The sequence below is a fragment of the Myotis yumanensis genome, unplaced genomic scaffold, assembly GCF_028538775.1.
Source record: "Myotis yumanensis isolate MYYU_CA2020_CCGP unplaced genomic scaffold, mMyoYum1.0.hap1 SCAF_5, whole genome shotgun sequence".
Classification (NCBI taxonomy): Eukaryota; Metazoa; Chordata; class Mammalia; order Chiroptera; family Vespertilionidae; genus Myotis; species Myotis yumanensis.
In genome coordinates this window covers 49783046-49808581 of record NW_027223756.1, presented here as the reverse complement: position 1 = coordinate 49808581, position 25536 = coordinate 49783046, and the positions used below count along the sequence as shown (strand labels likewise).

Here is a 25536-nt window from a genome sequence, read left to right as displayed (position 1 = left end):
TTTGTTCATAGTCTCCCTGTCTGGCTCCTGATAAAATGTAGTTCCAGGAAAGTGTGTTATTAACTCATTGGCACTAAACTGTGTGTATGATATTTGAATTTTAATAGATCGTAAACAATGGAATAAATTTTCTGACATTTAAGAAATCAATAGATTTTAGGAGTGGGGTCATTTAAAACCTCTGGAAAAAAACTTACCAGTTGTCATCTACTATGTAAATAGGTAAAGTTGACTAAGATTGATCAGAAGAAATTCAGAAATATATTTTTGCAAAGTGTGTATTATGTATAAATACATGTATTTTCATCTATATCTATAAGTACATATGTGTTAAGGAAATCTTTAGAAGAAAAGAAAGTAATAAGTGATAAATTGGAGCACCACAGTAGTCATATTTATGAATTAGCATTTGATGTGTTATTTTTTTAATTTGATAAAAACTTTATGTTCGCCCTGACCAGTTTTGCTCAGTGATTAGAGCATCAGCCCTAGGACTGAAGGGTCCCAGGCTCAATTCTGGTCAAGGGCATGTACCTTGGTTGTGGGCATATCCCCAGGAGCGTGTGTGCAGGAGGCAGCTGATACATGTTTCTCTCTCATCGATGCTTCTAACTCTCTATCCCTCTCCTTTCCTCTGTAAAAAAATCAATAAAATATGTGTTTTTAAAAAAGACTATATGTTCAAGAAGCTATTAAAAAAGATAAGATGGAAGAACAAAATTCTTAGAAATTCAAAAACACTAATGGATTATTTATTTAAAAACAAATTTTGATTGAATAAATAATTAGAAAATACTTTGATTAATGATTTTGTTAATTCATCTTCATCTAGTGTGCATATCTTTATAATTTAACCCTCAAGCTTTTGTTTCTTTCTTCTACTCAGTGTTAAAGAACCCGGTGTGTAAATTATATAGATTTCCCACATCTGACAATAAGTGGATGCGAATCCGGGAGCAGATGTCAGAGAGCATACTTTCTTTTCATGTTCCTAAGGAATTGATCTCTCTTCACATAAAAGAAGATTTGTGTAGGTAAGAGAAAATAATTATGATTGTCTTTTGCATTAATAATTCATTTTTTTTCTATAAAATATTTTTTCTCAAAGTATGATGGTAACATGAAATTCTAGACCTGTTCAGTGTGGCGGCCATTAGCCCTGTGTGGCTCTTAATCCCTTAAAGTGTAACTAGTCCAAGTGAGATCTTATGTAAATGTAAAATACACAGCAGATTTTGAGTTTTTAGTACACAAACAAAAAACTGATTTCATAATAAGGATTAAATAAAAATATTATTAATTTCACTTGCTATAAATTATTTTTTGAATATGACTACTAGAAAAATTTTAATAACATATGTGACTCTCCTTTGTGGTGTGCATTACATTTCTATTAAATAGCTTGAAGTCCATCCAATAACCTGAGCTTTGACCTTGCTAATAATCCCTGTGTCTTCACCTCATCTGTTTTTGGTTACAGTTCTGTAAAAAATTCCTCCTTGATTTTCTTTGAACTACTCATCTGTAACAAGACTCTCAGATATTTGTTGGTCTAAAAACTCAAGATGATTGATAAAATATGCTATGTGAATAGACAGTATTGTTGTACAACAAAATTAAATCCATTGCTATAATGAAACGAAAGGATGTGAGAGTGGGTAGTTGATGAGAATTTCTCTGAGCCGTGACTAATCAATTTGTTCCCTGCCTTATATGCCTCTAGTGACTTTAAAAATGCTGAATACTATATTATACTAAACACTGCTAAGGCCTCAAATCTCAGAAAATTAGCAAATATTTTTAATAGTTAACATTTTTTTAATTGCTGTAATACACAGCAGGGTGTGAAATGTTCAAAATTTGCATTTCTGCCTTATGTGCACATTAGTACATCAAGTTACTTAAGAGTATTGGTAGACTTTACAGTTTCTAGGGATGCATATTGACATAAACCAGTGAGCACACCATGAACAAGACTGGTTAAACCTGGCAGTATTGACAGTATCATCATGAGCCTCATAACATTTCAGTCAATGATGGACTGCATATACAACTGTGGTCCCATCTACACTAATAAAAGAGAAAGATGCAAATCGACCGTACCTTCATGATGCCCACCAGCCAATCAGGAGTGAGTATGCAAATTAACCCAACAAAGATGGGTTATGCAGGCGCCAAGCAGCCAGGGGCCAGGCGGGACACTTGTGTTGTCGCCATGGCAACGATACAGGCGTTTCACACTGCCCCAGCCGCTCCGGGCCTCTGGGCAGCGTGGGAAGGCAGAAAGGCAGTTCCGGACGGAGTGAAGGCGGTGCTGGCAGCCAGGGGTAGGAAGGCCCATTCTTGCACGAATCTTCATGCATTGGGCCTCTAGAAAGATTATAATGGAGCTGAAAAATTCTTATTGCCCACTTAATGATGTCACAGCAGTCAGAACATCGTACCAGCACAAGGCATTACTCATGTGTTTGTGATGACACTGATGTAAAAAAATACACTGTGTTGGCAGTCCTAGGAAAGTACAGCACTACAGTCCATAAGACTTGATGATATAATAAATGATTAGGCTACTGATTTATGTATTTACTATATTATACTTTTTAGTAGAGGCCCAGTGCATGAAATTCCTGCACTGATAGGGTCCCTAGTGGCTGCTGGCTGCCAGCCAGGGCCTCCCTTCGTTCCACCCCTGGTGGTCAGTGCACGTCATAGCAAGTGATCGAACTCCCAGTCTGTCGAACTCCCGAGGGGACATTTTGCATATTGGGCTTTTATATATATAGATTGTTGCTTTAGAGTCCACTCTTTCTACTTATTTTTAAAAATTCTATAAAACAACATGCCACGTTATGCTGAAATCAACCTTTAAAGCAACCTCATACATCTCTTCTTTACTGTGTTTCTTGGTTGCATCATATTCTCTTGTGCTTGATTTAACCTTGTGTTGTTTTGAACAATAACATGCTATACAGGTTTGTAGCCTAGGAGCAATGGGCTAGATCACATAACTTAGGTGTGTAGCAACTATTCCCTATATGTTTGTGCAAGTGCACTCTATAATTTTCACACAATGACCAAATCACCTACTGACACATTTCTCAGAATGCATCCCTGTTGTTAAGTGGTACGTAATTGTATTTACTAGGGTAGGTAGGAATGGCTGCACAAATACTATGTATCCAAGTGAGTATCCAAGTGAGTAGAAAAGAAAAAGAAAACAGAACCTGAATTTTAGGAAAAGTCAGACAGGAACCTGGATTATAAGAAAACTTCATGGTTCTAGGGAAATAATGATAGAAAGAGAGACAAGAAGGTGGTATTTGAGAGTAGCCAAGTGAAGATAATCAACCACAGAAACCTGGCAAGAGCTATTGACTGAGGCCAAGAGTATCTGTAAGATGTACAGGAAGTTAAGCAAACTACTTATAGGAACCAGCTGCAAGAATGAATTAATATAAGCCACATGATTCAATCCTTATCCTCCTAGAGATAGTACTAAGAGCAGTTGGTGGGCAATGCAAATCCCAGGAAGAATAATCAAGATTACATGTTAAAGAAGCATGAGTTTGGATCTTTGAAGTCATAAAAGAATCAGACTATCGGACACTAAGAGCCACTCCAACCAGAGTCATGTAAAGGTCACATTTGATAGAGAAGGGATGGAGAGAATAATTGTTCCTCACAGGGGTTATAGAATGAGGAAGGACTCACCAGAGGCAAGCTGAGTTAGAGGTGTCAGGCAGAACCCAGCGCCTTTATTTCATCTGATAACCACACAGGAGCTACTCATCTGTAACAGGACTCTCAGGTAAAGCAGAGTCAAAGAAGTCAGGGCCAAGCCTTACCCTATAAAATGGACTTAATACTGCATCTAACTTAGCCAGTCCTAAATTCCCACTAAGATATCTATAAAGACACAGAATGGAAAATGATGAGCTTTCACAAAACACTGGAATCTATGATTAACATAATACTATATATAACATAATTGATGGACCACTAGTACCATTTCACCTAAAAATACAGCAAGCTAGTGAGGAAAAAAGCTAAGAGCCGGACCCCTACTGCTGCCCCAATCTGTCTTTTGTCATCAGTTTGGAGGCCTCCCCAGTGCTCTCTCCAGCTCCTCCCTGCACCCCACCCCCATTCATACCTCTCTGTCTGCCCTGTCACTGACAGTAAATCCCAGGGGGGGATGAGGAGTAGAAAATGAGGAGAAAGCAGCCACTAAGTCATGGAATTTGTGTATGCATAGCCTCTATAAGTATTACTTTTTAGCATACCAAAGTGTCGTCTACCCATTCTGTTCTCTTGCCTTTCTCTGTATCTCTTTCTTGCCATGCATTTGTAGCAAAAACAAAAATTGCAAACATAGAGAAGGGAATAATGTGCAGTTTTGGTGGAGACAAAGGAACAATGCTTCCAAATTATAAAGTTCCCTTTCAAGGGGCAGAATTAGGGACTGTCAGTGTACACTGGGGTTTGCTCAGAAAAGAAAATTCCATCTCAATCCTATGAAACTAAAACTATAAAAACAAGATTCGCTAGGCACTGTGAAGACCAGCCTATTCCATATACATTTTGGTTTCTCCGACCTTTTTGCTGTGTAAATCTCCCATTATTAGAATGTGTTTAAAATTTTAATAATGAATCTTGTGATTTTTATAAAGAAAAGGAGAAAAAAATCATGCTGCACTAAAAAAGGAAATACAAGAAAATGTGGGAAAATTGACTAGTCATCTCAGTAGAGTATGAGAAGGTGTGGTTGTTATGAAACAGGATGAGAAAGCCATAAGAAATGAACCATCATCCTTTAGGGAGCATGCTGAAAAGGAAAGGATAATGTAGGGAATGATGAAATTTTAAATTGCAGCAGCCAAATTAAATCCACAGAGCCTGCAGAGAAGATTTGACACTGAGAAATCATCTCAGTAATGTGGAAGACAAACATGATAAGCTCCTCTCAAATGCTAAACAAAGGTGAAAAAAAAAAGTTTACATGGTGAGAAAGGTGTTAGATATTCAGGGCACAAAGCAGTAAACTACCAAATAATTTTAAGTGTTCTTTGGGAAGAACAATTAGTGCAAAAGCTTGAAAAACAAAACAAAACAATGAAAATTTATGCAGTTGTTTTTTTTTCCCTTTTACACTCTAAAATCAGGATAATCTTACACTTCTCTGTGGAAGCCCGTGGAATATCATCCACTGATATTTGAGAGAAAAAGGCTGTGACCCCACTTTATTATATAGGGTCAGGTTATGAATTTTTTATGAATGAAGGCAACAGAAATGGCATACTTATATATGCAGGAGCTCAGAGAATGTCACCCACAAAACTTTCTTGAAAATCTACTTGCAGCTATATGCCATCCAACTGAAAAAGTAATTTAAAAATTATACTTATAATGAATATAAGTGAATATAATAGAAAAATAAATATTATAATATAAAATTAACATGATGTGGCATAATATAATAAATTAAATTAAGAATGTGAAACTGGGACATTGCCTTGCAAAAGGACTTTGCCACATTCTTGGTTGGGTGGAACCTCCAGTCTGGACAGAGCTTTACTCTGAAGTTCTTTTCTCAGCCTCTTTTAACCCTAGTCTGTTCAGATCCCTAAAATCATTTTACTTGCCTCAACCCCCCTCCCACCCCCACCCCCACTTTCTCGAAAACCCATTTATTTTTTTACATTTTCATTTCATCTACTCTAATCCCATGCTTTCCAGCCTGTGATAATGCAACAGTCCACTCATGACTTTTCTGCCAATGGCCTAACTTGCGTGGAATCTGTGGCTCAGGTTACAGAGTCACACAATCTGATTGAAAATGTTATAAAATGCAGATTTCCCGAAGGAGCTTTCTGGAGACAGGCTTGAAAACTGTACTTGTGTGTTTGGAAGGGAAGAGGGGAGGTTCTGCTTGCAAAGTACTCAGTATAAGACCTTGCTTCTGAAAAGTTTACTGAATTGCTCTACAACCATGATACATCAGGGATTCGACATTAAAAATAAAAAGCAGACCAGGTCTTGATCAATCATACTTGACGATTGGGGTCATGGCGGGTTATTATAACGGAAGGAAAAGGAGAGTGATGTATTGAAGACAGCTCAGCGATCCTAAATACACAGAAGAGGCGTGTGTGTGTGTGTGTGTGTGTGTGTGTGTGTGTTTGCCGGTGTTTATAATGCTTCAAGCTTTACAGTCCTTCAACTTGGGTCGCTTGCAGAAAAGTTACATAAGTTTTGCCAAACTACCACCTATAAAGTTTTTACTGCTTGTTTTAGTGTTGCCACATATTTTGTTTATTTTGAGTATTTTCTTCAGCTTTTGTACTACTTCCAAGTTTTCCTGTGCTCAATCTCCATTGAAATATGACAGTTACTAGGTAAAATGATTGTACCCATAGAACTGATGCTCCGTAACAGCTACGAATGTAGTATGAAAACATGGCATGCACACGTACATGTCTATGTGGGAGGCTCTGGTCGCCGTACAGTGATTGGCTTTATCTAAAAGGTATACATTTCTACACTAGAAAATGATATTTGAAAATCTATAATGGAACAAAGTTTTTTTTTAAAAAAAAAATGCAATATTTCAGGAAAAAATGATCCTCATGACCCATAAAACTCCCCAGGAAAATATTAGTTTGATGTATATCATCTATTTTTCTCTTTTTTCCTTCTTCATTTCTTTCCTATATATATTTTCTTCATGATCCCAGAGGTGGAGAAAGAGAGAAACTTTCTAGTATATAGTGTTACAAGTTTAGCAGAAAGGATAATAATATTTTATAACAATTAAATACTTTCTTTGGTTTTATATAAAGCATGTAAATAATTGTGTGTATCATGTAGGAAAACAATCTTGTAAATTAAATATAAAAAATCTGAAGCAAAATATTTTAATAGGAAAAATGTGATAGAGTTTGGGATATATAAACTTTAAAAGTCTTATTACTACTTCTTTGAGAAAACGCACATGCTTTGTCTTAGATATTTGTGTTTGTAAGTGTTGAACATATACTAAGTTCATGGAGATAAGTATTTTATTTTAATGAAGACAAACACTTTTTTCTGAACACTATATTTTATATTTTATAAAATATAGATTCTGAAGATTCGCTAGGCACTGTGAATATTTCTGTATTTTATATTTTCAGAGTTATATTTTAGAATTCTGATAAAGTGTGTCTACATAGTTATACATTCATCTATTTCTTGAACATAGTGTATTCTTATCAAAGAAAAGTCAGTCAATAAGATATTTTAAAATCCCAGATTGAAAACCTAGTTGCTATATAGAAATATAGGTTTCAGAGATATGTTCTACATGTTTACTTAATTGGTATCATATGCCATTAACTTGGTTTTCTAAGCACTATATCTAGTTTTAGAGAAATGCAGAAGATATTTAATTGTCTGATTTTATACCTTACATTAAAGCATTCTGTGACCATCATTAAAAATGGGTTCATTTTATTTCAAACTGATAACACTATATAAATGCCTTTTTAAAAAATGATAAAAGTATATATTAGGAATTATAAACTACAACTAGAATATACCCAGATAAGTTCTATTTCGAAAACATCCTCACTATACAGTAAGATTTTGCAACATAGTGGCCTGTCTATACAACATGTTTTGGCATTCCAAAATATAATTTATGTTGTTGTTTTTTCCAAAATTTATTTATCACCAGACAAGATTTCCCCTTCCCATGGGCTATAAGGCAAGCGGGACCTCCTTTCTCTCTTCTTATCTCGCCTCATCTTCTGCACTGCGCATCTTGGCATGGCTGAAACCTATGCCTTTTACGATGTCTACCAGCATTTGCATACTTGGAAGAAATAAAGGCACACTGAAATCTTTTTTTTTTTTTTACATACAGATGCATTTTTATTGGACATTTTTTTTTGAAACAGCTCATGTTTCATTTCTGTTAGTGAGCATGGTTTTGCCCATATTGAAAATGGATGCTCAAGCTGTCAGCCTTCCCAGCTCTATCCTCATCCCAGATAATGATATTTATGGAATTAGTCTTTTATTGATCCTTAAAAGATTCTTCTACTTTCCCTGACTAGAAAGTACATGAAAATGGGCTGAGAATAGATATTATCACCCAATACAGACCTGGACCACTTTAGTCTCTTAGGCAAAAGCTTTACAAAAATCTAAAAGTATTTTTGTATCTTTCTGTATTTATCTCATGTGTAATAGGATTAATAAAAACATTTTCATTATGACATTTTTAAATTCAATGCCCCATAGATATAACCCATCTGCCAATGTTATATGAAAATTATTTTGGTTATAATTGGAATATTTATCTTTCCTCAGCAGAGAAGAATCTCTGAGTTATTTATGATTTGTATTTTGATGTGTTTAATGAATAAAAATGTTATATATTTAATATGTATTTTATAGAATTTTATGTTTTCATTTTCATTAGCTTCTACTTCTTTGATGATTTTTTTTTACCATTCTGATACTTGATCATTTACAGCTATTTTTTCTCCTTCAGTTGTTCAAGAAACTTCCTTCTATCTCCAATAATCAGAATTTTGGTGATGTTTCTTGATGGGAGTATTTTTTATTTATTTTGTCTGGCACTTGGATAGTCTGAAAACTAAAGGAGGATGAAATCAATGTTAGAAGATGAGCATAATCAAGAGAGATATGTGAGAGAGACCCTCCAGTGCATGTCCAACACTCTAACCATTTAGCCACACCAGCCAGGACGCATGGGTGTTTTTATAGTGTTGCATCTCTTCCAGTTTGTTTCTCTTTGTGTTCCTTTCTCTGTTCTCTTGCATGTTCTCTTTGAGAACAATCTCAAGTCCTACAGATCCAAAAAGGATGCATAAACATAACCCATTGGGACTCCACTATTGATTCACAACTGAATAGTATTATTTCTTCAGTTCATTTTTTCCATGAACAGAATGTTGATGCTCAGTTGGAATACTGTATGGTATGTTATTTATCATGGAAAGTGCTTTTGCCCTCCCAACTCCTAGTATTAAAGGCAGATGTTGTATGCCATTAGGTTTGTTGTTATTGATTCTTGGGATCATTTAATGAGAGGTCCTGTAGAGATAGGATTACTATCTTAGCATCACCAAGCTGGTGATAGTAATATATGTTTGATTTTGCTGTTTGGCTATTACAGTATCCCCATAGAAACATATAAGGCAAAACTCATGCAGAAACATTTGTTGTCTATTGTGCCAAGCTTCTTTATTTCAAATGAAATGAGTAGAAAAGAGTGTGTTGTAATGATGAAAGCACAGGATTGGAATCATCTTTGATCTGAGTTCAAAACCTATATCTGCCATTTGATATATACTGATAATATATATTTTTAAATTATATAATCTCTCCATTTCTAGATATTTTTTTTACTTCTTAGGTAATAACATTATTATTTGTCTTACGGGACTGCTGTAGTAATTTAATAAGCAATCAGAAGACTCTAACACTTATAACTATAGAGTTTTAGTCTTGATGTGTGTGTGTGTGTGTTTGTGTGTGTGTGTGTGTGTGTGTGTGTGTGTGTGTGTGTGTGTAAGTGCAGCTCTGGGTTTGGAACTTGGCTCCCCAACTCCACTTCACAGCTATGTGACATGGCAAACTTATCTGACCGCTTTAATTTTCAATTTTCTCTATTGTAAAGAAGGGGTTAAATAATAAATGCACACAGTTATTGTGAACTCTGGATGAAAACCCGTGGTGCATACATACATACATAGGCCTTTTATATGTGGAAGCCACTTATACCATTTTTGTAAAGAATCCTGTACACAGCAGACACTCAATATATCAAAACTGTTGTTGTTCTTCATCTTAGCTGACAGTTAATAGTGTTTCATACAAAAAGATCTGTAATTTATTTCACTCTCCTTTAGCTTACTAACCGAGCACACCTCATAAGTATGTTCACTATACAGTGCCACAAACTCCAAGTGGGCAGAAAAGCAGACCGGGTGTATCTTTTCCCACAAAGCTGATGCTTGTATCTGGGGTAGATGTTTTGGAATGAAAGGCTTCTGATTAGTTAGAGCCTTCTGGGCCACAGAAAAAGAAGAACTTGTCGGTTTTGTTGTTGTTAAATGAATAGAAAATAAATAAGAATTTTGTTCTGTTGTTTGATCTTCCAGTAGTTATGGTGGCCAAGGCTGTAAGTGCACACTTGAGCCAAATATTTGAACCAGCTCTCTGTTGACCTGGGTGGAAGTTGCATTCAGATGAGTCCCTCAGGTGGAAGATTCCAGTCTTGTCCTCCTAAGTAGGGTTACTATCTTAGAAGAAACCATACTCACCAGGAATTAAAATGGAAAAGAGAACAAGATTTGCAATCACAAGCCCTGAGTGTAAGTCTTGATTCGGCCACTTTGTAGCAATATAGGTTAAACAGGTCACTTCACTTCTCAGTTACATGCTTCTCATTTGCCTAAAGCAAGGTTGTTCAATGGAACCTCCCATGATGGAAGTGTTCGAAACTGCACCGTCTCATATGATAGCTGTGAGGGTGTTGAGCACTTGAAATGTGCCGAGGGCAACTGAATTTTTAATTTTTATTCGTCCAGCTCTGGAACAGTTATCTCTGAGGATTGTTTTGAAAATAAAAAAGAGATAAATTCTGTACAAAAGTAATCTTGATTACCTGAAAAGGCTTATGGTGTCCACCAAAAGGCCCTACCACTAAGTATTTTGTGGGGCCTCCTCCTGGATTCCATCTACTTAAGAAACTTAACTAGGCCACATCTGCACTCCAGACCCTGGGGTGGGAGTTGGAAGGGAAACTGCCCAGAAATGCTTGCAATTTCTAAAAGCATGGGCAGTAATAATGAAAAAAGAATGAGCATTCTAGCACACTTCTTTCCTTAACCAGCCTTCCTGTGCACTGGGTAATTTTCATGGCTGCCCACAATGGAAAGGTACATAATTAATATATGTGGAATTATGAGAAACTTCATTGATGTGCCACCATTTTAAACATAAATGGAACACTGAGCTTTACAATATTAAAAAAATAAATGTTGTCCATGTTTGATAAACTTAAAATAAACTTCAAAGGATAAAAAAGACTTTATTTATAAGTAAATACCAAATCACCTTTATCAGGGGCAGCAAATAGACTCTTACAATAGACTAAGACATACTTTTTATTCCTAATTTTTAATGCAGTTACCTAAAATTAAATGACAGAATTTAGCTGTTTATCAAATGAAAACAGATTCTGTGATTACAACTGAATCCTGTAGTTATTGTGCTCCAATTCTTAGTCTTTGCTTACAACTTGAAACCTCCTTGAGTCTACAACATCCACTTACATAGTACAACATCCACTTACTTTAATGTCAAGTGAAAATCAGTAAATGACCATTCTAGTCGATTTTCAGTGAATTAGTGGCTTATGGATTGCAACATGAACAACATTGTCATTTACAAAAAGGCTTTTTTTAAAGAAAGAAAGAAAGAAAGAAAGAAAGAAAGAAAGAAAGAAAGAAAGAAAGAAAGAAAGAAAGAAAGAAAGGCTGTGATTTATAGATGCAGTTTTTATTCTTGTCTGGGTTAAAGCACAGTTTGAATTGTGGGTTGAAATACTGTGAAACCTGACATCGAGTTGAACTTTGTTCGGTTTTATGGTGTTACCCAACCACTTTATGAAATTGAAGTCACCACTGGTCATTTATGTAGACTATTCCTCACTAGAAATTTTAGTATTTAATTCTTTTTCCTAATGGGTACATTTTTTATGACTTCTTTTGGGTTTGAGTTAATTTTGCATAATGAATGAAAGCAGTTGACCATTAAACTTTCCATCCATCTATACCCACATGTAGTTTTAGACTCTGATAGTTTTAAAAGGTTCCATTTTTATTCTAAAAATGGTATTGTACAGTTTATTGGGGGAAAGTATTTCTATTTACCTAGGTAATAATTTCAAATGACATTTTAATGTCTTTTTTACTGGGTCATATCTTTGGTATATAAATTTTTATTTGGTCTTAAAATCCTTATAAATGATTTAATTATTATTCCCAGGCACTCTTTATTAAAGTAACTACTTTTCATAATTTTGAATTTACATGCCCAAGTTTTTAACATTTATCATTCTGGACTCAAACTTCTAATAAAATAGGGGGCTTGCATGTGGAGCTTTGACCTCAGAACTAGAGAGATTTCTTGTGCAAGTCTCTTAGAAAAGCTAAACATCTCTATATGCAATTTTCGTCTGAAGAAGTTAAAAGAGTTTTTGTAAAATGTGGTGGGAGGGATAAAAAGCCATGAAAGAGCTCAAACTATCTTCCAGATGTTTTTATCTCAACCTTCTAACTTCCTTTGCACCAAGCAGAGAGAAATCTTTGTGATAGAATCCCTGTATAGTTAGTATGTTGGTAAAGGTTCTCCACAGAAACACAACCATAAAGTGTGTGTGTGTGTGTGTGTGTGTGTGTGTGTGTGTGTGTGTGTGAGAGAGAGAGAGAGAGAGAGAGAGAGAGAGAGAGAGAGAGAGAGAGAGAGATGGTAGCTGACAAGTTCTAAGATCTTGGAGGTGAGTTGTCAAGCTGGGGTCTCAAGAGAGGGTATACTGTATTCCTAGTTCAAAGACCAGCAGGCTTGAGACCCAGGAAAAGCCAATGTTTCACTTCATGTCCAAAGGCTGAAAAAACAACAACAACACGAGTATCCAAGCTCAAGTTCAGTATGGCAGGAGGAATTCTCTCTTACCCCAGGAGGGTCAGCCCTTTTTGCTCTATTCAGGCTTTCAGGTGATTGGATGAGGCCCACCCAAAGTAGGAAGACCAATCTGCTTTACTCAGCCTAACAATTCAAATATTAATCTGATCTGAAAACTTCCTCCTAGACACCTACAATAACATTTGACCCAATATTTGGACACCTTGTGATCCAGTCAAGTTGATGTCATAGGAAGACTATCAACCATCATAGGAAGAAATTCCATATGAAGATGTATTTTCTAATCTTTGTGTATTCTTAAGGAAGACTCGACCAATCCAAGGTTACAGATCTAGATCATACAAGGTTAGAGGATTCAGTAGTACCTCCTTTATTTTTCAGATCTCTCCATTTTAACTAGGAGAGAACTCAGCATCCTACTTTATGTTTTGACTTTTGTCAAATTCAGGAAAAACTAAGGATAATAACCTGCAAGCAAACCTTTCATTTGCTCAATCAACAAACCTCAGTCAAACAGAACTGTGGTAGGACAAAAAGACGAGGGAGACGAGTCTCTGCCACTCGCAGGCTCAGAGCATGTTTCCCCCGTGTTGAAATTCCCTCCTTGTATATATCATCAGTAGGCTTTCGAATGTTATTTTAAACAGAAGCTTTAACAAGAGGCTAAACTTCCTTTTATTTTTTATTCTTTAATTTTGTAATTTAATTTTGTAATTTATTTTTTTTTTAGCAACAGAGCCCTTCCCCCCACCCCCCAAACAAACTATACACAGAATTCCCATATAAATCAAAGAGATTCACTTGGAGCTGATTGTTCTAGTGGGGGTTGAGTGAGGAAACAGGCCTGATGCCTGTCCACTTACTTGGCTTCTCTTTTGTTCAACATCCTCCCTTTGGCCCTCTGCCATAACACTCCCAGGGCTATAAAAAACAAAGTTTTAAACCATTTATCTATTTAATATTCTTGCCATGCTTTATGCATTATATATAAAAAAAACTTTACAGCAGCTTTGGCTATTTCTTTTCTAGTTCCCCTATGCCTCATTTTGTGTTCAATTATGTCTCTTTATTCTTCATAGGGTTGTTTTTTAATTTCATTTTTCCTTTATGTTATTCAATTGTATGTGTTTAAAACATTATATATATAACTTACTATTTTGCTGAAGAGGAGAAGCATATATTTTGAAATATTTAAACAAGGTAAGACAAAACAAACCATCTAGATAAAAAGTGTGCCTTTACCTACAACCTTGGACTTCTCCAGTTAGAATTGTGGTTCTTGGGCTATGGATTTTGGAGGTCCTGTCAGGGGACCAATTCATAGTCCCACTAAACTAGAAGTTATGATTGACTCCACATGTGATCTGGTTACCACACATTCCTCATTACAATGGTCCAGCAAAGACAGTAAGAGATACTATTCTTACCATCAGAAGGAAAGAAGGCTGCTGTTTCACAACCTGAGAAAAAAAAATGTCTGCAACTCAGAGGTGCCCCATGCTCAGACATGAGTGGGCAATTGCAGCAACTGGGATTCCATATGAGCAAGGCAACTAAGGGCCTAATCCCTTTTGATTAAAGTCTGAGAGACCTCACAAGGCAGCAACCCAGACCAGCTGAAATGCCGGTGACATATGAAGAAGATCTGGAATGAATGGTAGAGGAGATTGGTGATTAATATTATTAATTAGGCCCCAAGGATCAGCTGGAGTATTAGATATTGTAGCTTGGTTCTTTGCCTCTCCTTAAATCTTGGGAATAGCAACTAGTATGACCTTGAAGAATTGTACTTGAACTTCTCTTTCGGGAGGTATGAGGAATGTTGTGTTATATGCTCTCCGGGTATCAGAAAATGATGCAAGTGCATTGGAGTTGTGCAAGGTGATGCCCGTCCTGGGCCCAGTTTATGTGCTTTCCTATAGTGGCTCAACCCTAATATGTCTTCACTTTTTGACCACTCATTCAGTGGAGATCCCCATATATTGTTACTGTTGTCACTTAATTTCCTAACTCCATCAGCTGTATCAGCCTCCCTGAAGATTACGACCAGACATTAGCATGCCTTCCATGGCATCTACATGGAAAGATCCAGAGTGGCCCTGGCACCTGTGTCATATCAGACCAGAACCAGGAAACTTCTGTCTCCACTGGGATATTGCTTCCCCAGTGGCTACCCAAAGGAGATAGATTACACAACTGGCATGCAATGAGTTAATATTCCACAAGCTGAATCTTTACTAGTGAAATATAGAAGGTAAGGAAGTGGCATATAAATGTCTCTTCCCCCATCTAACAAGCTGTTCCAAGGTGCGAAGGTGCCATATGACTTCTCTAGAGTTGTTGCACATGACTTAGCAACCAGCCTTGTTTTCTTGTGAAGTTCTGCCCAGCTCAGGAACATACCACCTTATGTCTGCTGCTGCTTTTTTCCTACAACACTTTTCTTCTTACCTCCCTCATGCTTCCCTGGGGTTGGATCTCACTATTAAACTCCAAAGTTTCTGTTCACCAAGTAACAAATTAAAATATAATATAAACTCCATCCTTCCTGATTGAAAAATTTTCTGATTTTGGTATACCTAATTATCTTCTATTTTTATGTATATTAATGTATTAATCTAATGAATTTCTTTATTTTTTTAAACTTATAGCTACTTTCTTTCTCTGCCTCACTTTATTTTACAACTTGTTCATTACTCCACTCTGTTTATGATACTGTTATTCTGTAGTTCCCTTATTTTTGACTGTTTTTAATGCAAAGGTACCTTATGTTGGTTATACGTCTTTTTCAGAATGTGTGCCATTGCAATGCCATTTCTTAGAGCAAAAAAGTTGTGAATGCCAGATTTCTCTATGTATTCCTGTGTATAAATTTTGACATAGTGGAAGAGTGTAGTAAAATTTAAACAAAACTTTATGGACTAATCCCAGCATATTTTAAGTCATTCCCCACAGATCACTAAACTTTTCTGACTATACTTCCAGACTTCTCTTAGGCAAGGAGATGTATGCCATGTCAGGATCCCACACCATAGTAAGGGTCTTTGCTATCTCCCTCTCTTTACTCCCTAATCACCTCCTTTTAATTACTATTTCTGATAATTATTCAGAGGCAACATAAATTTTAAACCTACTAGTATTAAACATCTATTATTATTAAGCAGACATACCTAACTAATATTTCTATCATAAGCGTATATTGGAACTACAGCCTAAAAGCTTACAAATTAAATTGATATATTATACTAGCTATCATCCTTTGATTTGACCTAATTGCCCAAGTTTTTCTAAACTTGGATATCTCCAGTTTGGGGGATTATTTGTTTGCTTTGGTGGTTGTTGTTGCTTGTCTTGAATTTAAATAGCCTGGTATTTGCGTGTACACAGAGAACTTGACTCCCCAATTTTTCAACCTTCCCTCCTACCCCATCTTTGGTCATGAACTTTCTTTACTCTCACTGTCTATTGATTAATTACTTCTTCTCCCACAAATGTGTGATGACAGCTAATCTGTGGGACAGTTGAGAATGAGATGATTGTTCAAAAAGTTATAAAGACCTCAAATGAAAGATATAGCAAAACTACATTGCATACCATTGAAACAAAACAAAGGCAGCTACAAACATTTGGAACCAAGTCACATTTTTGCACACCATCCATTACTCTTGCATTTAACAGGATGTTAAATATTCTACATCTTCTGAATTTATTAGCTTGGTATTTAGCATGTTGCACAGCCAAAATAGCAAAGAAGGTTCATTATTGCTGGTTAAATTAGCCTCATGAAAATGTTGTTGGTAAAAGGTTACAGAAATGAATAAGAGATTTAACCAAGCAGCATATTAAAACCATTTATCATTATAATTTGAAAAGGCATTCTGATTATTTGAATTAACTTGGATAAAGGGTAGAGAATTAGATAAAAGTTAATAATTAAAACCTAAATGGCATGATTAGCTTTTTCTTTTGATAAAGAAGGGGCAAAACATATGCAACATTTACTTAAATTGGCCTTATGGGAGAAACTGAGACCAATAAAATCATACCTGATCATACTATTTATTGGCTTTAAAAAAATTATATCTCTATTATATATAAATTAGATGACCCGAATAGCTTATGTTTCCTTTGAACATAGTCTGATTATCCTTCTCACTTTATTTCATTTTGGATGGTCAAAGCCTAGAACTTAGCATTTTTCTGTTGAGGTTTTTTAACTGTATGGCCTCTATGTATATTAGATAGTCTTTGCCATCTTTGTGAAAAAATTTTAAAAATATATATTTTTATTCATTTCAGAGAGGAAGGGAGAGGGAGTTCGAAACATCAATGATAAAAGAGAATGATTGATTGGTTGCCTCTTGCAACCCCCTTCACTGGGGATTGAGCCCACAACTGGAGCATGTGTCCTGGAAGGGAATTGAACCATGATTTTCTGGTTCATAGGTCGACACTCAACTGGCCAGGCTTTGTGAAATTTTTATCAGTAAATTAACCTGCACTTTTTTCTCTTTGATATGTTTAATGTTTGTGTGACCTAAATTATTCATATCTTTCTTTGTTTTAAAATGATTATTTCCCCCCTAAAAAGCACATAGAGCTTTCTCAAAAAGAGTGGTGAATCAATTTTTTATGGGTTTAACAACCCTAATTAAGCAGTTTGTGTCTATGGACTTACATAAAAATGTTGTCCCATTTCCCATTCTCAACAGGAACCAGGAGCTAAAAGAACTTGGTGAACTCTCTCCTCACTGGGACAATCTACGGAAAAATGTCCTTACTCACTGTGATCAAATGGTGAATATGTACCAAGACATTCTGACGGAACTCAGCAAGGAAACAGGTGTGAAAGTAATAACTCTACAGATTCAACCTGTGCTGCATTTCATATATGTTATGTGAAAACAATAATAAACATTATTATGGACATAGAACAGCCATTATTTTTTAAAGCATCTTATAATTCTATCACCTCCAAATTGGCGTGAAAAATAACAAAGAAAAAAAATGCACTATTTTACCTCACGGTATTATTCTAAAGGTAATTGAGAGTTTAAAAAAATTTAAATATCTGAGAAGAAAAGCAAATCATACAGTTATATTTTCTTCCTAAAGTTTTTGTAACAGTTCTTTATGTCAAATTTATTTTTCAGCAAATGTACACACACACATCCTCATTATTTACTTACTAGTAATATTAAGTTTCTTTCCACCTAGGGTCCTCTTTCAAATCAAGCAGCAGCAAAGGAGAGAAAACATTAGAATTTGTTCCAATAAATCTACACCTGCAGAGGATGCACGTACACAGCCCTCACCTGAAAGGTAGTGTATAGTATTCTTTTCAAAATAGGCAACTGTGTTAGGGTGTTTCTTTAAAAATCTTCACTATTGCTGGAGAGCATTATGCTAAGTGAAATAAGCCAGTCAATGAAGGAAAAATACCACATGGTCTCACTCATTCATGGATAATAGAGACCATTATAAACTTTTGAACAATAATAGATACAGAGGCAGAGCTGCCTCACACAGATTGTCAAACTGCAGCGGGAAGGCCGGGGAGGGTTGGGGGGCAGGAGGGACGGGGGTAAGAGATCAACTGAAGGACTTGTATGCATGCATATGAGCATAACCAATGGACATAAGACACTGGGGGGGGGGGGGGTAGGGGAAGCCGGGGTATTGTCAAGGGTGGGGGGAAAAAAAGGACACATATGTAATACCCTTTGTAATACTTTAAGCAATAAAAAAAATATATACAACCAAAAATAGAAAAATAAAATAAATAAAATAAAAATCTTCACTATTGGCAGACTTTACAATTTAAGCATTTATATAAAGATAAAGATGAAACAGTTGAAGCTGATAATAACCCTGAATATTATAAAAGGCATTATTATTTTTTGTTGTTGTTGCTATGTTTCTGAGGACTACTTTATCAATGTAGCACCTGAACTGAGTTGCAGGTGAATATGCAAAATGAATATTAACTTCTTTAAGTAGTGTCAATGACTCCTAATAGCTGCCAATTGTGCTACTATTTGGATTTTTAAAAAAAGAAAAGAAAAAGGCAAAACAAGACTTGTTCATTGTATACTATTTATCTTGAGAAACCAAAGCCCAAAGTTGGACTCAAGCTGTTTCTCTGTCTTGGCGGTGACCGTCCTTTTAACCAAGAATTTGGCAAATGAAAGAACTGGAATAAAAATTTGATGGATTGGCCCAAGGCTTTTAGGTACTTTTGATTTCTGTCTGTCAGCAGTTTGAACATAACATATAATGGTTTCAAAAATCATCAAAAGCAGAATATCAACAAGTAATAAAGAAGATAAAGTATTTAAATGCTATGTGATAACCGACATGATTTTTTTTCTAATGGCCGATATGAAGAGGCCTTTATGATATAGTAAAAAGTTTATATATTTTGTAGTGGAATGGAATAGAATTGCAGCTTCACTAGTTTCTATTAAATTTGTTATTTTTAATCTTTCTAATCTGTGTTTTTCTCTTCCAAATGAAGTGAATTAGAGTATGTAAAACACCTAGAATGAACGATAAGAGTTTCCATGATATATGTGGCCTTTGCCATCACTGGGACAAAGTGGATCTGTCAGCTTTCTCATGGTTGTTAAAGTGATCAGTAAAGAGACAATAAAATCTAAGGAGGTAGCCAGATGGAGAGGAAAGATGATTTAGAGAGGCAGAGGCATTTTGGAAACATCATCAAATGCAAGACTTGATGACTGATAGGATGATGAAATGGGAGAGAAGGGTGATCTGGGGTACAGCCTTGGGTGGATGATAGAAGTATCACCAAACCAGGTAGTTTGTCGGGGCAAAATCGATAGAAGCTTGTATTTAAATATGTATTCAAATATTTGGTGATGATCCTTAAAATACTTCTGCCAAACAAAGAGAAATTATTATCTAAGTGGCCTTTTACATCATCTTTATTTATTGAAAATGACAGAACCATTTACATTATGCTGTCTTTTGCCAAGATACTATCTGAAAAATAGACTAGAGTGAGCTAGGATGAATGCAATGCCTCTAGTTTCTGTTTCTCCAATTTAACACGAAGAAACTAGAAACTAAACGAGAGAAATTTAGAAAAGCAAGCAAAATTTCTTTTAATTAGTTTGGTTTGGGAAATGTACCAGTGTCCTAGATCTGCCATAGCAGAGCACCATAAACTGGTTGGCTTACCCAGCAGAATTTTATTGTCTCACTGTCTTGAAGCCAGAAATCCAAAATCAAGGTGCTGGCAGAGCCAAGCTCCCTCTGGAACCTGAGGGGAATCCTTTCTTGCCTCGTCCTAACTCCTTTTTGTTTTCCTGGCAATCTTTGGTTTCCTTTGGTTTGCTGATGCATCATACTGATCCTCCATCTTCACATGGTGTTCTCCTCTATGTCCTTCTCTGTGTCCAAATTTCCCCTTTAAGGATGCCAGTCATATTAGATTAGGGCTCATCCTCAGAACCTGATTTCCACTTGATTAATCTGTAAAGACCCTATTTCCAAATAAGGTTGGATTCTAAGATATCTTTCTTGTGGGGCACGAATTACCCATAACAGGATATATGGAGGAATTTTTTATATGTGATAAAAAAATCAAGCAGTGGAGAGAAAAGCAAGATTTTGATGTTAGAACTAGGATACAACTCATAAACTAGAGGATTTTTGTCATAGCAGTTTTCAGAAAGACTGGTTCCTCCCTTTAAATAACTTAAGGAGAAAATGTAGGAAAGAACAAGTTTTCCTACACCCAAGAATTAATGTGAAGGTACTGAAATCTATTGCATAATGTATTATATTATATTAGTACTAGAGGCCTGGTGCATGAAATTCGTGCACGGGGGGGGGGGGGGGGTGCGGGGGGGGTCCCTCAGCCTGGCCTGCACCTTCTCCAATCCGGGACCCCTCGGGGGATGTCCGACTGCCTCTTGCAATCCAGGACCACTGGCTCCTAACCACCTGCCCGCCTGCCTGCCTGATCACCCCTAACCCCTCTGCCTGCCTGCCTGATCTTCCCTAACTGCCTGCCTGATCGCCCCTAACTGCTCTCCTGCTGGCCTGATCACACCTAACCACCTCTGCCTTGGCCCCGCACCCAGGACCCAGGCTTCCCTTATCTGGCCAGCTACAGTCACCTGGGCTTCCCTCCCTCAGGACCAGGGATGGGTGGCTTTGCCCAGGCCACAGCCTCAGGAACTGGTGCCCAGGACCGTGGGCGGGTGGCCGGCTTCAGCTTCTCTTCTTCCAGGCTGCAGCCGCAGGCACTGGCACCCAGGACTGCGGGCGGGCGGCTTCGCCCAGCCTGGCTTTGTCAGGAAGGATGTCCGGAAGACGTCCAGTCTAATTAGCATATTACACTTTTATTAGTATAGATGTATATTGCATGTATAAAATATGTATAACATTAAATATTTGTTTTAAAATATTTATTTTTTATAAGTTTAAAAGTTATTTGAGGTTGGACTTTAAATAAAGTAGGTGCTTTACAGACTAGATCACCAACTATATGTTATAGTAGAAATTGAAAATGACTGAATTTTTAGGGACTTACAATTTTTTTGACTATAATCAAGTTAATAACCACTCTGAGCTTTGCTTTACTTACTTGCAAAATAAAAATTAAAAGGTGTAGATGGTAGTCAATCAAATTTTCTATTTACTTATGTAACATGTATTTAGCAGATTTTGAATTGCAGTTAGATTTATTTAAGATCCATGGTTACTGATTTAAATGTTTGGCTGAATTACAGACAACATTTTGTAAGGTAATGATGCAAGTAAGATTGGCCAAGCCTAAGTATTTCACTGGTGAGTTATTGAATGTAGACTACATTCATTTTCCTTCTTACCATTAGTAAATTGCATCGATTCACCTTTGATTAATATGCCTGCTATATTTGGAGAGGCAGCTTTACAAACAATAGCAGGCAGATTTACCAAATCTGAGGCTAATGTCTAGCTCTTGAAACAAGTAACTGAGCAGAACTAATGATGTCATGTCTCATACTGACAAGTGAAATAACCTCCATTTAACTTCTGGTGCCCCCAGACCCATTAAGTTAAATTTTCATCCTTATTCATTATTGAAATTAAATGCAAGAGAGTACCCACCACAATAGAGATCTTATAGAGCAGTGACAATAATAACAAAAACAGTACCCTGAAATTAAGAATACCATTTTCCACTCTGATATATCTCAGTAAATTTTATCTTATTGGAAAATCAGTTGTGAATAGTATAATATCTGGATTCTTGTGATATTATAATATTATATGTTTAAGTTATTTTATCTATTATCTACATATATAAAAGCCTAAGCAACCACATGACTGTTTGACAGATCACTATAACGCGCACTGACCACCAGGGGGGCAGACACTCAATGCAGAAGCTACCCCCTGGTAGTCAGTGTGATCCCACAGTGGGAGCGCCACTCAGCTGTCTGACCTGCACCTTCTCCAATCCGGGACCCCTCGGACACCAGACGCTGGGCTCACAGCTGGCAAGCACAGCTGTGGTGGCATGAGCCTCTCCCCCCTCCATGGCAGTGCGCTACTGTGCGGTGAAGACAGCAGGCCCAGCAGGGCCGGGATGAGCGGGAGCAGCGCGGTGCCCGCCTGCCGCTTTGCGCTCCCTGGCCGCCTGCCGCTTTGCGCACTACTACATTCCTTGGGGGATGTTGGACTGCTGGTTTCGGCCCAATCTCCGCAGGCCCTGAAACCAGCAGTCTGACATCCCCCAGGGGTCCCAGATTATGAGAGGGCGCAGGCCAGGTTGAGGGACCCCCTTGGTGCACGAATCCGTGCACTGGGCCTCTAGTAGATATATATATCTATACCCAGTGCATGAATTCATACACATTGAAAGGAAATTAATTAGAAGAAATATTTTAGAGTCCAGGGAAGGACTGCAGGAGGTTGGCTCCAGGGTGTGTCCAGCTTGTCTCGCCCAGCCCCAACTGGGGCTGATCAGGGTCATCTTGCCCAGTCCTGATTGGGGCCAATTGGGGCTGGCTAGCTGGGGAGGGACTGTGGTAGGTTGGCCGGCCAGGGAGGACCACAGGAGGGCTCCAGGGCATGTCCAGCCATCTCACCCAGTCCCGATTGGCCGGAACCCAGCAGCAAGCTAACCTACCAGTAAAAGCATCTGCTCCCTGGTGGTCAGTGCACATCATAGAGACTGGTCGAATGGTTGACTGAACAGTCGGACACCTAGCATATTAGCCTTTTATGTATATAGATCATATTATAGTACATAAGAAAGAGAAAGAAAGAGAGAGAGAGAGAGAGAGAGAGATAGAAAGAAAGAAAAAGAAGGATGGAAGAAAAGGAAGGGTAGAAGAAAGAAAGAGGAAAGGGAAAAATAGTAAAAGAAAGAACTTACTATATGATATCATAAAGCTTTAGTTGGAGTTAGGTACACTGTCACCTGCATTTCTGTGTAACTATGGATGAATCAGTTGACCTCTTTGCCTCTTAAACTTGCAATCTCTACACTGAAGCTGGAACAAGTAAGAGGAGCTGTTAGAGCTCCCTGATTTCTGCATTTTAAGAGTTTGGGTGTATCACCTCATCAACGAAGCATAATTACCTTTAGACATGTTTCATGATGATGCCAAATTTCTTGGACTACTTTGAAACAGATTATCCTCAAAAATCCCTGTGGTCTTGTGAATCATGTCAAAGTCATTTGTGGGCCATTTTGAAGTCAGGGATTATGCTTAAATTGTTCCTTGAAATGAGATCAGCATGTCTACATTTTTTTATTAGCACTATTTTTATAGTTGTAGGAATTTTAAAGAGATCTTCTGGGGAAAATAGACTTATTATCTCATTTCTATTATTAAATGGCGTTTAAAAGGCTATGAAGCAGCCCTATTATTAAATTTCAAGTCAACCTAGTGTCTTTAGCTTGATGAGACGCAACTTGAATTTCACTTTTCTATTATAATGTATACTATACCATTTTCACAAAGCCAAGGACCATTTTTGAGGCATAAAAATATCAGTAAATGAAATATACATTATATTTTATAAGAAAGGAAAAAGGACCTTCAACTTTTTTGCTTAAATTTTCTGTAAAATAAAATGCCCACCTACATTTTTATAGTTGTCTCTTAGTACAAAAAATCAGAAAACTTTTATTATGCACAGTTAAGGGCTATTTATGTCACAAAATTACTTAATTTAAAGAGCAGGATAAAATGGGTAAATTTTTAAAATGAGACAAATATTACTGATCAGATTGTTATCTTAGAATTTTATTTTTGTTGTCTTTTTTTTATATCTGTTCTCCCTTAAAGGAAATCAATCAATTGAAGTTAATTCTAACTACATTCAAATGAGTGCATCTGCTCTGGCCAAGAATGAACATGGTACTTCAAGTGTATATCATTCTTCATTAACTAAACTGAGATGAGACCAGGAAGTAAATCCCATGGTGTACTTAGATCTGTCTACTAATTTTGTAGTGAAATTCAAGGATGAAGGAGCCAAAATAGATAACTGTTTCAATACAGTGATAACTGGTAGTTATCAAATAACAATTGCAAAATATTAAGACTTCCTGGAGCCTTGTATTGACTTATAGAAGTACCTTACATATTTTGGAGATTGACCCCTCATCAGATAAATGGTTTGCAAATATTTTCTCTTGTTCTCCTCTTCTCTATGCTGCTTTTTTACATTATTGTTTCCTTAGAAATTTTTTTAACCCTCACCCAAGGATATATTTTTGTTTTTATGAGAAAGAGAGAGAGAGGGAGAGAGAGAGAGAGAGAGAGAGAGAGAGAGAGAGAGAGAGAGAGAGAGAAATATTGATGTGAGAGAGAAACGTTGATCTGTTGCCTCCCATACATGCTTCTGCTGATGATCAAACCTGTAACCTAGATATGTGCCCTGACTCGGATCTGAATACTCAACCTTTTGGTGTACGCGATGACATTCCAACCAACTGAGCAGCCTGGTCAGGGCCAGCAGAAGCTTTTCAGTTTGATGTAGTCCCACTTGTTTAGTTTTTTTTTTGTTACTTGTTATTTTAGTGTAATATCTATGAAATAATTTTACAGACCAATATTATGAAATGTCCCTAAGTTTTTTTCTAGTAATGTTATAATTTTAGTTCTTATTTTTAAGTCTTTAATCCTTTTGAGTTGATTTGTGTGCATGAAGGGTCTAATTTCAATCTTTTCCATCTCGGTAATCTTAAACTCTCCTTGTTCTTTTATTATTGAATGTGTTTCAGGGAGGGATATATGGTTATCTTCTTCCCCTGGAAATATGTATGTTCCCAATTCCAATTTTTTTTTTTCTGGATCGTGTATTTAAACCTCTTATTTTTCGATTAAGAATAGTAATTCCCTGCGTAATCTAATGACAAATTAGATAAACAATTCATCCTCAAAATATTAGTTTGTTTATTGACAATTATTCAGCATCTACAACATGAACACATTTTAATGTTCTCCTAATCTTTGAAATATATGAGAAGAACTGAAGCCTGTGTTTTGGGCAGAGTGACTGAATGGCCACCAACATAGGAGAAGCAATCTGCACTGTGGATGCAAGGAGGCTAAGATTGAAGAGGCAGTAATAATCCTGACATGAACTGAGGAAGGTTAGAATTAAAATAAAGAGAGTTCACAGTGATAAAAGAGAATAAAATTTGGGGAGCAGAGTTGTTGAAACTGATCAGATAAAATGATGAGGGAAAGAAAGCAACTGATCTTGAGAGCTTGAGAATTTTAGTTTGGAATGTTTAAAGGAATGTGTTGTCTATACTTGTTATAGGAAACCAGGGAGAAA

At 36.7% G+C, this 25536-nt stretch overlaps 1 protein-coding gene across 7 annotated transcripts in view; it reads left to right on the top strand.

Moving 5' to 3' along the window:
• The window catches only part of INPP4B (inositol polyphosphate-4-phosphatase type II B), a 593476-nt gene that overhangs the window by 435144 nt on the left and 132796 nt on the right, over positions 1–25536 (top strand). For all 7 annotated transcript variants that reach the window (XM_070415225.1, XM_070415230.1, XM_070415224.1 and 4 more), the window contains 3 exons: positions 887–1034; positions 17433–17563; positions 17938–18042. In XM_070415225.1, the coding sequence (XP_070271326.1) occupies positions 887–1034; positions 17433–17563; positions 17938–18042 (384 nt within the window). The remainder of the gene's footprint in view (positions 1–886; positions 1035–17432; positions 17564–17937; positions 18043–25536) is intronic.